This window comes from Lepidothrix coronata, unplaced genomic scaffold, assembly GCF_001604755.1.
Source record: "Lepidothrix coronata isolate B3197 unplaced genomic scaffold, Lepidothrix_coronata-1.0 Scaffold121, whole genome shotgun sequence".
NCBI lineage: Eukaryota > Metazoa > Chordata > Aves > Passeriformes > Pipridae > Lepidothrix > Lepidothrix coronata.
This window is the reverse complement of record NW_016690301.1, coordinates 3,576,597-3,588,981: the sequence shown is the minus strand read 5'-3', so window position 1 is coordinate 3,588,981 and position 12,385 is coordinate 3,576,597. Positions and strand designations below refer to the sequence as shown.

Sequence of the window (12,385 nt, the reverse complement as noted above, 5' to 3'; positions counted from 1 at the left end):
CTATATCCTACATACCTCCAGCAGCAAACCTCAATCCTAGTCAAATCCACGAAATGAAGTGACCCAAAGTGATCCCTCTTTTTGCACGAGGGGACTCAAACACCCCGATGTGTGGGAACTCTCATTCCTCTTCACACTGTATCAACACTTGGAAGGATGTTGGGGTTTTTGCTTTTCCTCCAGCTAACAGGACACGTTTTTGCCATGTGGAACATCTAACCAGCAGATATTCCCATACAACCAGGCTTTAGGGGGGACTCTGCAAACATAAGCCATCACAGAACGGAGCAGTTGTGCGTGGATTCCAGGCTGTGTTTAAGCTCCAGCAGCAAGGAGAGGGGCACATTTGTCCTTACAAGTGACAGCAATTTGTTTTTTTTTTTTCTAGAGATGGCTATCACATGGAAGAAAGTCACTGAGGTATAAGCCTGCACAGAAAATTCTACAGAAGATACAAATCTGCCATGCTTTCTGGTTTCCTAATGGGCACTACTAATGACGAGGCTTTGTAAAGAAGCACAGAAAAAGATGAGGCCAAAGGGGCTAAAACAGGTGTCCAGTACAGGAAGTTTTGCACTTTTTGAGAAAAAAAAAAAAGGTATTTAAAAGTCTCATGTTAGAATTGGAAGTCACTGTTAGGATTAATAGCACTAATCAGGAACTTCATTCTCAAGCAAGTATTCCCAAACTGGAAAACCCCAAGACGTATTTGGAGGGAAGGAGAGAGAGGGAAACTGAGCACACAAATTAATGCAAAAATAGGTATATTTCTTAACCCACCTGCTATTAGGTCATCAAGAGTGTCGGTAAGCGTCTGTGCTGGAGTGGCAACCATTAATCCGTCTGGTTCTTGAACTAAGAGCCCCTGCCCAGCAATTTGCTGCTGCTGTCCTACATTCTGCTGATTCCCTAATGCTTTCTGAAGTTCAAGAGACTCTGTCCCATTATAACCTAAGTTACCAGAAAAATTACATTGCGGTGCTGGCAAAGGCTGGATGGGGACAAACTCTATTTGTTCAGCAGGTGGTGGAGACTGGTGTTGCTCGTCATCTTTAGACAAGATTGTGTCAACCTGAGGTAACCCTGAAAAGTTATCCTCTGGCAGACCCTTATCGGCTTCCACTTCTGGGAAGACCCCTGTAAGTGAGCACTGCTGCTGCAGGGCAGGTGGTGTGTCTGTCTGACCTTTGGTCTCCAAATATTCTTTGGTAAACTGCTGTTGGGTTTTCATCTGCAACTGCCTCTCCACCTTCTGCAGCTCCTTCAATATTTTCTTCTTCTTCTGTACTTGTTCTTCTCTGTTCTTTTTAAGTTCTTCAATCTTATCTTTATTTAAAGGTTCACCTTGAATTAATTCCAATGATTTAAGTTGTGCTTTTTCAATAGCACTAATTCTCTGTCCAAGTTCATTCAGCTTGCCTTCAGTCTCTTCTACTATGCATTCCAAAGGCTGGTATGGGTGAAAAGGTGGCAGTAGGTCCTTATCTGCTACCTGCAGGGAACTTGACTTCTGCTTGGATGCACCTAAGCACATGAAAAATGTTTGAAAAAATGCCATGCTGAAGATACCCCAAACCTCCCCTCTCACCCACCAAAAAAAAAAAAAATTAAAAAAAAAAATTAAAAAAATCTTTACAACTAACACTGCACATCTGGCAAAGCACAGAAAGGCAAACCCTACACTCCATGTTAAGACAAGAGAGGACAAAGAATACAGCTGGAATTTTCAATATTGATCCTCATGGCCCTTTGAACAGCTATTTTAATCTTAAGGAATAAGGAGCCTCTACAGTTTCTGACATACATGACAATGCACTTGGGAAGGGAAATCAGCAGGAAGAGCAAGGCAATTTACATAATTTACTGAGTTCCCAAAGTTCTTCTGTGTGTGCAGAGCAATTAAACTGAGAGTATTTTCCAGAGGCTGACTTCCAACAGCAAGTTTACAAATCTATAGTTGAGAGCAGACTAACCTGACAATAAGATCAGCACTTGGAACTGGGATTTCCCCAAACACCTTTACATTACCTTTACATTCACCTTTACATTCCAAACAGAACCTGCCACTGCAAACTTAGTGCATAAAAATGGACTGTGAAATTTTAGCACCTTTTTTAAAGTTCTGAGACAAAACTAACAACAACTTGCTCACCTCCCCCTCCAGTAACAAATGAACAATTCTATTCTACTCTGAACAATTCCATTAACAATTCACTATTGAGGCCTTAAAACTAACCTTTATCAAGGCCCACCAAGCCAGGGCAGCACTGCCCCAAGTGCTGACTGTCCTCAAGGAAACTCATGGCTACTTTCCCAAAAGCCACATCTGGGAAAATCCATTCACAACTTGCTAAAAGGAATCTATCCCATGTTAAAATCTCAATTACGACTTCAGTGTCAAACTTTAATTAAAAATGTGATCAAATAATTCCCTGCACTAAAACTCATTTGCTATACCCAAGCAGCAATATTTGAAGCTTCAGAAAAAAAGGGAAGAAAATGTGAAGGTTTACAGAGCAGACTCATCCAATTAATCATTACAAGGGAACTAAAACATGTACAGTTTGAGCCAGGGTTTAATAAAGTTACCTAAACATCACACAGTTAAGTCAAAGTCTGGATGTAAGAACTAGGTCCCAGATAAGTTACCAGCTCTGGAAGGATTAAGTTTCCTAAAACACAGTTTTATTTCTCTCTAGACCATCCTTCACCAAAACACTAATTCACAAAGGACTTCATCTTGCATTGCTGTCAAAACAGGAGTCACACACACCTCACTCTGAAATGAACCTTTTTTGGAGGAACTAATTGTAAAACCAAACAAAGGTGAGGTTTTTCTCTTACAGAAATAGAATTGAACCAACTCTGTGCTGAATACCTTCACCAGACTTGCTGGAGTGAAAGCAAACTGTATCTAATTTTAATGGGAAAAACCAGAACCTTACTAACCCCAGGTAACAGCCCAACATCCCACAGCCACCCTTCAATAACCCCAGGCAACAGCCCAACATCCCACAGCCACTGGAGACCCTTCAGGTTGCTCCTTCTCCCGCTCCATACTCTGGGCAGGTCAGTTCCAGCTGAGCACCTCTCCCCACCACTACTATTATTTTGTCTCTGAAGCATAAATGAGCCCCCAGACCATTTCTCAGCAGAAGATAAGGAATTTGGGTGAAGTCCAGCAATCCCTTGCTCTGTGCTGGCTGCTGTAACCCATGGCTGTTTGGCTTTGTCCTGCACTCAGAGTTTACGGAGTTATCCTTCCATTTTAACCGGTGTAACTTATAAGTTTTTGAGACCACTCTTGAAATATGTATTTGCACTCACCAAAAAAAAAAAAAATCTCTGAAAGGCTTGTCTGTATCTTTGTTTTGAAACTAAGCTGCTCCACTGCTGAAGCAGCAGAAACATTATAGTGACCAAACTGCAAATTCCCACCGCAGCCGAGATGGGAACCCTCTGCCCCGCTCTGTTCAGTGTCATCCCTAAGATTCCTGTGTCTGTCATTCCCATCCTAACACAAGGCATTCCCACAACCTGGCAGGTCTGGACAGCTTTCATTACTCTGTAGGAAAGAAGAGCTGCAGTTCAAAGAACTCCCCAGAATAAAGTACCGATGTCGTCCCCCTCAGTTAAGTCCAGCTTGGGGAGAAAACAAGCCTGGCACGGGAAAGCTTTTCTAGGAGCACAAGGGAAAGCAAAGAGCAGAAACACAACCCCACCTCGAGAGCTGGGCTGGGCAGAGGAACCAGGGCTGGGCTCCCAGCAGGCAGCACATCCCAGACACAGTTCTGACCGGGAACCAGCAGGGAAAGACGGGAGAGTTTTGGAAAACAGGCGCTAGGACACCAGCAAGTGAAGAGCTGGGCTCTCAAGTTCCAGGAGAGGCAAGAAAATTTACTTTAATCAGCTTCTAATTGTTAGCAGGGCCACTTTTCAGGTTCCAGGTCACCCTTTCCAGGCCAGAAAACAGTTGCAACCTGTAACTGTGGGGAGACTGGAAGTGGATGAGGGGTAGGAAGAAAGATCTGCTAAACCCAACATGTCCACCTGGACAGACAGGTCAGACCAGAGGTGGAGAAGACATTGTTGGTAGCTCTGAGTATGCAAACACTGGGATAGAATATTATAGTCCTGGAAGGAGCAATTTCCTGGTTTATCCAAATCTCTTCTATATTACAATATCGTGACAATTACTGTGCCCATTTCAGTATGCAGTTATGAACAAGCCACTTTATACTTTCACTTCTGAAATACCTAAGTGCAGTAAGACTTAAGAATCCAATCACAGGCCAGATAATAATCACTTCAACCTGTTTTTAAAATTTATTTTATACCTCTGTCTTTTGGGGGAAGCATCACTCACACAACAACCTACCATAAAATCACACCTAGCAACATTAAGAAGCCAATCTGGCTAAAGCAACTGTTTTGGATACTTTTAGGAGATTTTTTGTTTAGTATGAAAACAAGTTGTTTAGACTGAAATCCACATGTTGCTGCACCAGATACCACCTGCCCCCAGGTACCAGGATTACAGGACAAAGGATTGTTCAGCTGTCAGAAAACCCAGAGTGGTTCTGGCCGTGCCAGGAAAGCCTCAGAGTAAGGAAAGGACCGTTTCCCAAATTATTTTGTGAACAGCATTTCCATATTCCCACAAGTTCTGGTCCAACCCTGCCCAGCTAAACCTCACCATGATCCCTGCAGAGCATGCTCATGTCTTCAGCCAAGTTTCTGACCAACATACATGACTCAGGGCAAGATCTACTCTGCCCAAACACGGCTGCCCATCCCATTCTCCCATGTCCACTCCCTCCAGGAAAAGACAGGTGTTTCCTAAGGCAATCTCCTGTACTTCTCCCTTACACTGCAGATCATCTCCCACAGACTTGAGTTGGAACAGCCTGTTGAGCCTCTCCCAGGCATCATTCCTGGTCTCTGGAGCAGCCAGGAACATGCAGGGAGGACACCACGACCAGGTTTTAATGCCTCTGGCTGCAAACATTTAAACATTGTGAGCAGGAGTTTGGGAAAAATACCCTTCAGTTTTGTACTCCTCAGGGTGGCTCTCCCAAGCAACTGAACTCTTCTAATTGAAATTTGCTTAGAACACATTCACTCTTTATAGTGTTGCTGCCTATAAACAAGTCTGACACCCTATTTCTTCCTGAGTGGTTATGATTCTCATAGAATTTGCTCTTCTAGCCCTGACTTATAATCCACAGAATGTCACTTCTCCCAAGATGGAACTAATTTATATGCCCTTTCAGTTTTGTTATATTTTACATTTTATGAAATGACATTCTGAGACTTGATGGTTCCTTAAGTTTCTGAAGTTGTTAAACGACAAAAAAGTGGATCCAAATCCAAACAGGTAAAGTCCAAAAGATTTTCCCAGCATAAAAAAAAACCAAAACAAAACAGTAAGAAAAAAGTCAGCTGTGTGATACACATCTGTCCATTCAGCTGGAGACCCTGTTACATAAATCTGTATGAATCACCATGTCATCTTTGTGCTCTGTTAACAGCAGTGCTTGTCCACTGTTCTTGCACTTTAGGTTTTTTTCTTTTTAAAATCTGATTTCACTCAGAAGTTGACAGTTCAATTTGCAGTGTGCAATGAAAATTCACCAGCCTCATTAACAGGAGTAAGATGAACTCAATATTGAATTTTCATGCAAATACTGTGTTTAACTGTAAATTCATACCAGTCAGAAATTCAGCTCTAAGAACCTGGAGAAACAATCAGTAACTCCACATACATACAAATGCAAAGTACAATATTATATAATCTGGCCAATTTGGCAAAAAAAAAAGCCTACTTATCCCAAGTAAATTCATCTGTTACATGGTTTTTAATACATACTGAATTCTTTATAAAGAAGAGGACAAGTGGTGGAAGGCTGAATGCTGAGATGAGTTTGTATTTTCACTATGTTCCTCCTGGAGCCACGGAGTAATTTTGCCAGTCTCTGTCACTTCTGCAGCTGTTTCTATGGAAAATTGCAGGGAACAGTTGCAATGCCATCCAACAGGCAACAGCTAAATGGATAAATCCAAGCCAAACTGAACTCAATTTTCAGCCATTCAAAAATTTGAGCTACTTTCCAATCTTAGTCTTCTTCCCAAGTTTCCTCTGGTGGCTTCATGGAATCTAACTGGAAAACTGCTAAGATGTAACTGAATTAGTCAGTGGCAAGGAGGTGACTGAGGCTTCAAAGGAGCAGAATTCCACAAACCACCATGAAAAGATTGTTCCACACTTGTGCTCCTGGGGACCTACACATGCCCTGGTGTTAAATCACCTGCCTGCACTGCTGAGGATTCACAGAGAAGAGCAGCAGAAGTCTTTAAGTCTACAAAGAAAGTGTTAGTAAAGTTTGAAAGCCAGGAGGCACAGACAGTGAAATCTCCCTTGGGAACTCATCCCAGACTCCTGAGCCAGCTGCTGAGCCAGGCAGGAGACTTCCAGGAGGAGGTGGCAAGAGTTGATCAGATGTTGAAGCACATGAAACAACGAGCAGGCAGCTGGACTGTGCAGTTGAGAAATCTGGAAGAAGTCAGAATGGAAAAGCAGGAATACCAGCTTGCCTTACTAATGCCTTCACCTCAATGAGAACCACATAATTTCCTAGTTTGACTGTTAACCTGGCCTCTATTTCATTAAAATCACACAATGTATCTCTGCCAGGATATACAACTCAGTATTAGGCATAAAAGTCAGATATTGGAGTAAAAAATATTAATTGAATTTGTAGCTGTTGAAGTTACACAGAGATGGTCTTTCTTTTCTTTCTCCACACCATCAGACTGTTAGAATTAGCACAGGGATCCAGGGGATACCATATATTGAGAGACTAACTTAGAAAGCCTACAGATTCCAAAAGTACTACTTGACTTTAAGGGAACTGTGACCTCCACAGGGATCAAAGGCAGATGTGGGCAGCTTTCACTTGAACAAGCCTATTTGGTTTTGTGGAATTCTAAAAAAAACCTGCACCCCAAATGAAAAATGCTGCAAGTTACTGCCCACAACAGTGGAAAAGTCTAATGACAGCATGTTGGCAGGTTGTAAGCACTCAGGCAAGGCCAATTAGTTAATCTGTAAGCACAATTCCAGAATAACTATGATCTAAAACAAATCTAGGGAAAAGCTTACAAACCCCCTGATACCTCAGTGTCCAAAAATAGACTGCTTTAAATTCTGATGTGTTGAAAAACACCTTACATTAGTCAAAAGCAGGTGCAGGTGGAGCTGCAGCACAGCCCTCACGGGGTCACACAGGACAGACCCTCGGGCCTGCAGACACAGCACACTTTGGGTTTTCTACCCAAAAACCTCTTTGTGCTGAGCTGCTGCACCACAATTCCTGCTGAGCAATCCACAAGGGCAGCAGCAGGTACAACCTGCCAAGGAAGGGATGTCCTGCCTCTCCCCATGGAAGCACAGAGAGCTGAACTGCACTGGGATTTCATTTTACATGGACACAACAGACACATGATAAATAACGTGTACTAAAACCAGTCCTTCCCAAGCATGGAGGAGTTGAGGTCTGGTCAGTCCCATGAACTGCTGCTTTTTCTTTCACCTGGTTTTTTCTTCAGTTCATTCCAAAGTACTATCTTGGCCTGCAACCTTTATCTAAGCCTCTCTGGATCCATTATCAGCTCTGAAGTGTTTCTTTTTTTCAGTTGCTAAACACTGATATTAAATCCTCTGCCAAAATAATTATTCAAATGGTAATGAGCCCATATGCCTTCTTGCTTTACTGAAGAATAATACTATAATTCAAAATCAGACCATCAATTTCTTTTGGAAAACCTCATGTCATATCTGACTTGTAACAATGACACTTAAATGTGTTCAAGTTGTACATCTGACTTGCCTCTTCATAAAATAAGATGTCACTATTGTATTTCTTGCAAAACTCACACAGGTCCCTAAAAAATAAATCTTACTGTGCTGAGGCTGAGAAGGCAAAGTGCAGCTCCCCTGACTCCCAGTAGTTCATAATTTATACAAAAACTCAGGGGCTACTCCCAACTGAAGGCAAGCAACATCTTCTCCAGGGTAAAGTATTTTGTTATGCAGGAACTTGACTGCTCCCCCCACCCTGGAAATAATGAACACACCTCAACTTTGCCTCTTGCCTCCCAAGAAGTTTAGTGCTGAAGTCTGCTGGATTGAAGCCACGTGTGGGTAACAAGTCACAAATGGCAGCTCAGCACAGCACTGACTCTGCCCTGCAGTGAGCACTCAGTGTTGAGCACAAAAATACCATTTCCCCGCAAAGACCTGGGGTACAGGAGAGCTCTGCACACAGGTTTTGGGAATGCTGACACGTTTGGGATTGCTGCATCTCCCGAAATGCAGCACAGATGAGTTCTGCTGACACGCATGAAGCATGTCCTGAACCACCACTGCAAACAATGAGGTCTCCCTGTGCCAGTCCCAACACCACAGTACTGCAAAAAAACACACCTAAGGATGTGCTGACATTGTCAATAAGGTGTTTGCAATGAGAGCTGTTTCCTAAACTGCACTCAGCTATTTGCTTTTTGTAATTTGATTAAGTAACATGAAAATTTAAGCTTTTAACTTCAGACTTCTGACTTGGCATCAACTAATCCCTCAGTGACTCCCAAGCACCACAAAACGTGCTCCCAGAACACTCCCACTCTGCAGTGCTAACAGGTATTGAACTGGAAGGGCTCATGTGCTGGTATATAGCTTTCTGCAGGTTTATTTGAGCCACAAGTTGTATATTCTTTTCATTTGATTGGTACTCTCATTTTTATGAAACCCAAAATTGTTGTACCTCCTAGGAAATGAGACAAAGTGCATCTGAGAGGTCACACACAAGGCATGGAGAGGGGCATGGCTGCACACTCAGACACCAGCAGGTACATGATGCTTTTCTTTATTCATTTGTGCCTCTAAGGGGTTTTTCTTTGTTTGTTTGTTTGTCCTGGAAGTGCTCAGTGCTTCCTCAAACAAAGGAATTAAGCAGATCTAGCTAACAGAGCTTTGGATATTGTAGTATTTAAGATCCCCATCCAAAACTGTAGATCATTAGGAGCTGCAGTTTGTAACTTTGCACTTGAGAATCTGCTTCTCTTTCTGAGCTGACTGAGCACACGTGAAGAATTTGTTACAGAATTTGTTACAGCTGGAAACAAACTTCCTGAATGCCATTTAATGACTGCAAGTAGTTTTAACCAGTCAGTTCAACCACGTTCAAAGCAAACCCCCTGATATTATGATTACTTACAAGAGAACTATTATTAACATACAACAAAAACTCTCCTGTAAAGTAGATCTGCATTGGCATTTTACAGTGCCAACATGTTTGCACTGCTACTGTAGAAACAGAAAAAGGTTGATATATGAAGTTCATGGATAACAGCTGTAACTATTCTAGATGACCAATGCACAATATTCAAAAGTTAACACCACACCTAGAGTTTATGAACTTTTCTTTTATCAGTCTGCACTATGGCAGTTACCACAAGCATTTTCTTCCAAAAAATTAAAATAAGCATAATTCTAATGAATTAGAATGAGCATAATAAGATTAGAATAACCAGGGTTGCTATGCTGTAGAATGCAGGAAAATAAGCAAAAACTATGCACTATGAAAAATAGTTTTAAGTTATACTTCGTTAGAGGTGTTCAAGAACTGAGGGGGGCTACACTATGCATAAGCTCTAATAAAATGGTCCCCAGTCTACCAGTTTCCAAACCACATATGTTCTCTGAGGGGCTACATACTGACCTTTCACCACTCCCAAGAGAGGTGGGGAGTTCTCTTGAGGGGTTCTGTCAGGCTCCTGGGGAGGTACAACCATAGCGAGCGTATGCACCGGGACACGGGGAACCTTCAAACAAAGGCACAGACACACACTCAGCTAAAACACCTGCTGATGGGCCAGATCTTGTGAAGTGTTAATACAAAAATACAGATCTACAGCACACACCAGTGTGCATGCTAAGCTACCCCTTGGTATGACCTGCCCTGAGCTATTTTATTGGGGATAATTTCGTTACTCTGCACGAAATCCCAAACTCCTCTAGGCTTTTATTCAACTAACTCCACTAGAAAGCTACCTCTCCCTGAAGAACTCTGAATTTACATAAAAAATTTCTTTCATATAACAAACAAAATCAGCAACACCATTTGAGGGGTGCTGTCACAAGGGCTTGGAACTGTTGAAAAAAAATACTGAGAATACACAGACAAAAAATACTATTCTTTTGAGATTCTAGGTTTGGGACTATCCTGTCCAAGGAGCAGAAAAGGGAACAAAGTTCATGTGTTCTTCAGGTCCCTGCAGGTCACACCAACTCACTCTGTCACTGTCCTGCATGCAGACTTTTAAAAATGCCTTTTACTGTCTATGTTTACACCTAAATTAACTACTAAGGAAGTGCCCATTTGCAGCACTGATGGTGCTATTTTAAGGAAACTCCTCCTGCCTTACCTGAGACTGATCCTGAGATGGAGGTGTGAGCTGGGACAAGTCTGCTGCAGGAACTGACAACACGTTGTTGGGGTAATCCAGCAAGTAAGAAACCACATTTGTGTGTCCTCCCTTGGCGGCTTCGATGAGCATCGTTGAGCCATCCTGAAGTGAGAGTTTGGAAATAAAAAGCCAGAAGATGAGTTTTGCTCCCTGGTGTAGCACGTGAGACATGATTCTATGGTTTGAATTTGCAAATTTACTACTCCATTAATTGAGTTCTGTGGTTCTTTCAGTAGCTGTGGTAAGTGAGAGCTGTAAGTGGATACCTTGAGCCGGTGAGTGGGATCTGCCCCGTGAGCCAGGAGGAGCTCGACCACGGCCAGGTGACCTCCAGCACAGGCCAGGGACACCACTGTGTGATCATTGTTGGCTGTAGCCCTGTTCACGTTGGCACCTGGAAAGAGATGATCTTGGAATTAGACACGAGGAAATTCTGTCCAAAAGAAAGTTTCAACAAATACAGTATTTTGTGGAATAAACTTTACTCTTCTAATCTTATTATTTATTATACACTTCTAAAGCAAGGGATTTTGAATAACTGATTGGCTTCTACACACCCTCCTCCTCCTCACCTTGGGAAGACAAGGCAGCTAAAACACTAACAGTGGGCTTGGAAGTGGTAAGAGAAAGGGAACACAACTTCCAAATGTTCATTCTAAGCATTGAACAGCATCACTACGTGGTGCAATTGCTACTGTTTCAGTTTGCTGTATTTTTTCTGAAGGAGAAAGTGATTTTTTTAAGAAACTAAAATATTTACTGTTCTTCAAATCTCTCAATTTATACAATAGAGTAGGAACAGTAACTAGCAAAATATTTTGTGATTCATTCTCTCATGAACTACATGAAATTCAAAAAACCCTTCAGGGTTTGACAAATGCCCTTGTACACTTCACCAGAACAATTTTGAACATGGATACAAACATGCAAGCATTGTAAAGTGGCATTTTAAGTTTTTTAAAGTTAGTAAAACTAGTATTTTACCTTTGCTAATAAGGAATTGCACAGTGCATAAATGACCAGCTCGTGCAGCCTTCATGAGTGGGGTTCTCCCACCTTCAGATTCATGCTCCTAAGGAAGAAAAAACAGATGTACAAATGGTCAAAAAATATATCACTGTTTCAGCTTTTGAGGCTTCTTGTGATGGGACCAGAAGTACCTGTCTCAGTAGATCTATAAGCTGGCTATAATAAATATAAACTGACTGGAGTTGATTTTCATGTTACCTTAAATACTAAATTACACCATCAAAAAGAGGTATCACACCAAAGTTTCCCTCCTTACACACCCCTTTGTATTTCAGTGTTCAAACACTTAACATATAAGAGAACAGTAACTTTTCTCCTCAAAAAGGAAGGAGTATTTAACATTAATATCACCCAGAATCAGGAAGTGTAAAATAACCACAAACCGCTGTGCCACAGTTTGGAGCTGCCACGTGCTGCCCCCCCAGACCTGCAAAACTGCAAACACTGAGGAGGATCAGCAACAAAATGGAGACAAATCACTGCAGGTCACAAGAAGTCCCTGACTGAGAGGACTGGAGAATAAAGATGACAAAAGGGTGATACAAACCAACATAAAGGGAATGAGCGACAAGAACAACTTTCTAATTTAGAAAGTTTCTGAATACTGGAAAGATGTGGTTGAATACAACTGTATTAGAGCAGTTACAAACTAGACAATGTGCCTGCCACGTAGACATGATCAATACCATAAAGAATGCTGACTAATGGTATCAACCCCCCTGCAGAACAAGGAGAGAGAACATAACCTTCCTGGGAACATTTGTATGTGCACTCCATATTCAATATTATCCTATATCCAATAATATTCACTCTGATCAATCATATATTA

At 41.9% G+C, this 12,385-nt stretch overlaps 1 protein-coding gene across 13 annotated transcripts in view; it reads right to left on the bottom strand.

Moving 5' to 3' along the window:
• Positions 1-12,385, bottom strand: part of LOC108502566 (ankyrin repeat and KH domain-containing protein 1) — a 99,542-nt gene that overhangs the window by 35,217 nt on the left and 51,940 nt on the right. For all 13 annotated transcript variants that reach the window (XM_017825606.1, XM_017825613.1, XM_017825614.1 and 10 more), the window contains exons 11-15: positions 11,512-11,599; positions 10,794-10,921; positions 10,486-10,629; positions 9,780-9,882; positions 781-1,524 (exon numbers count right to left, since the gene is read on the bottom strand). In XM_017825606.1, coding sequence (XP_017681095.1) covers positions 781-1,524; positions 9,780-9,882; positions 10,486-10,629; positions 10,794-10,921; positions 11,512-11,599 — 1,207 coding nt within the window. The remainder of the gene's footprint in view (positions 1-780; positions 1,525-9,779; positions 9,883-10,485; positions 10,630-10,793; positions 10,922-11,511; positions 11,600-12,385) is intronic.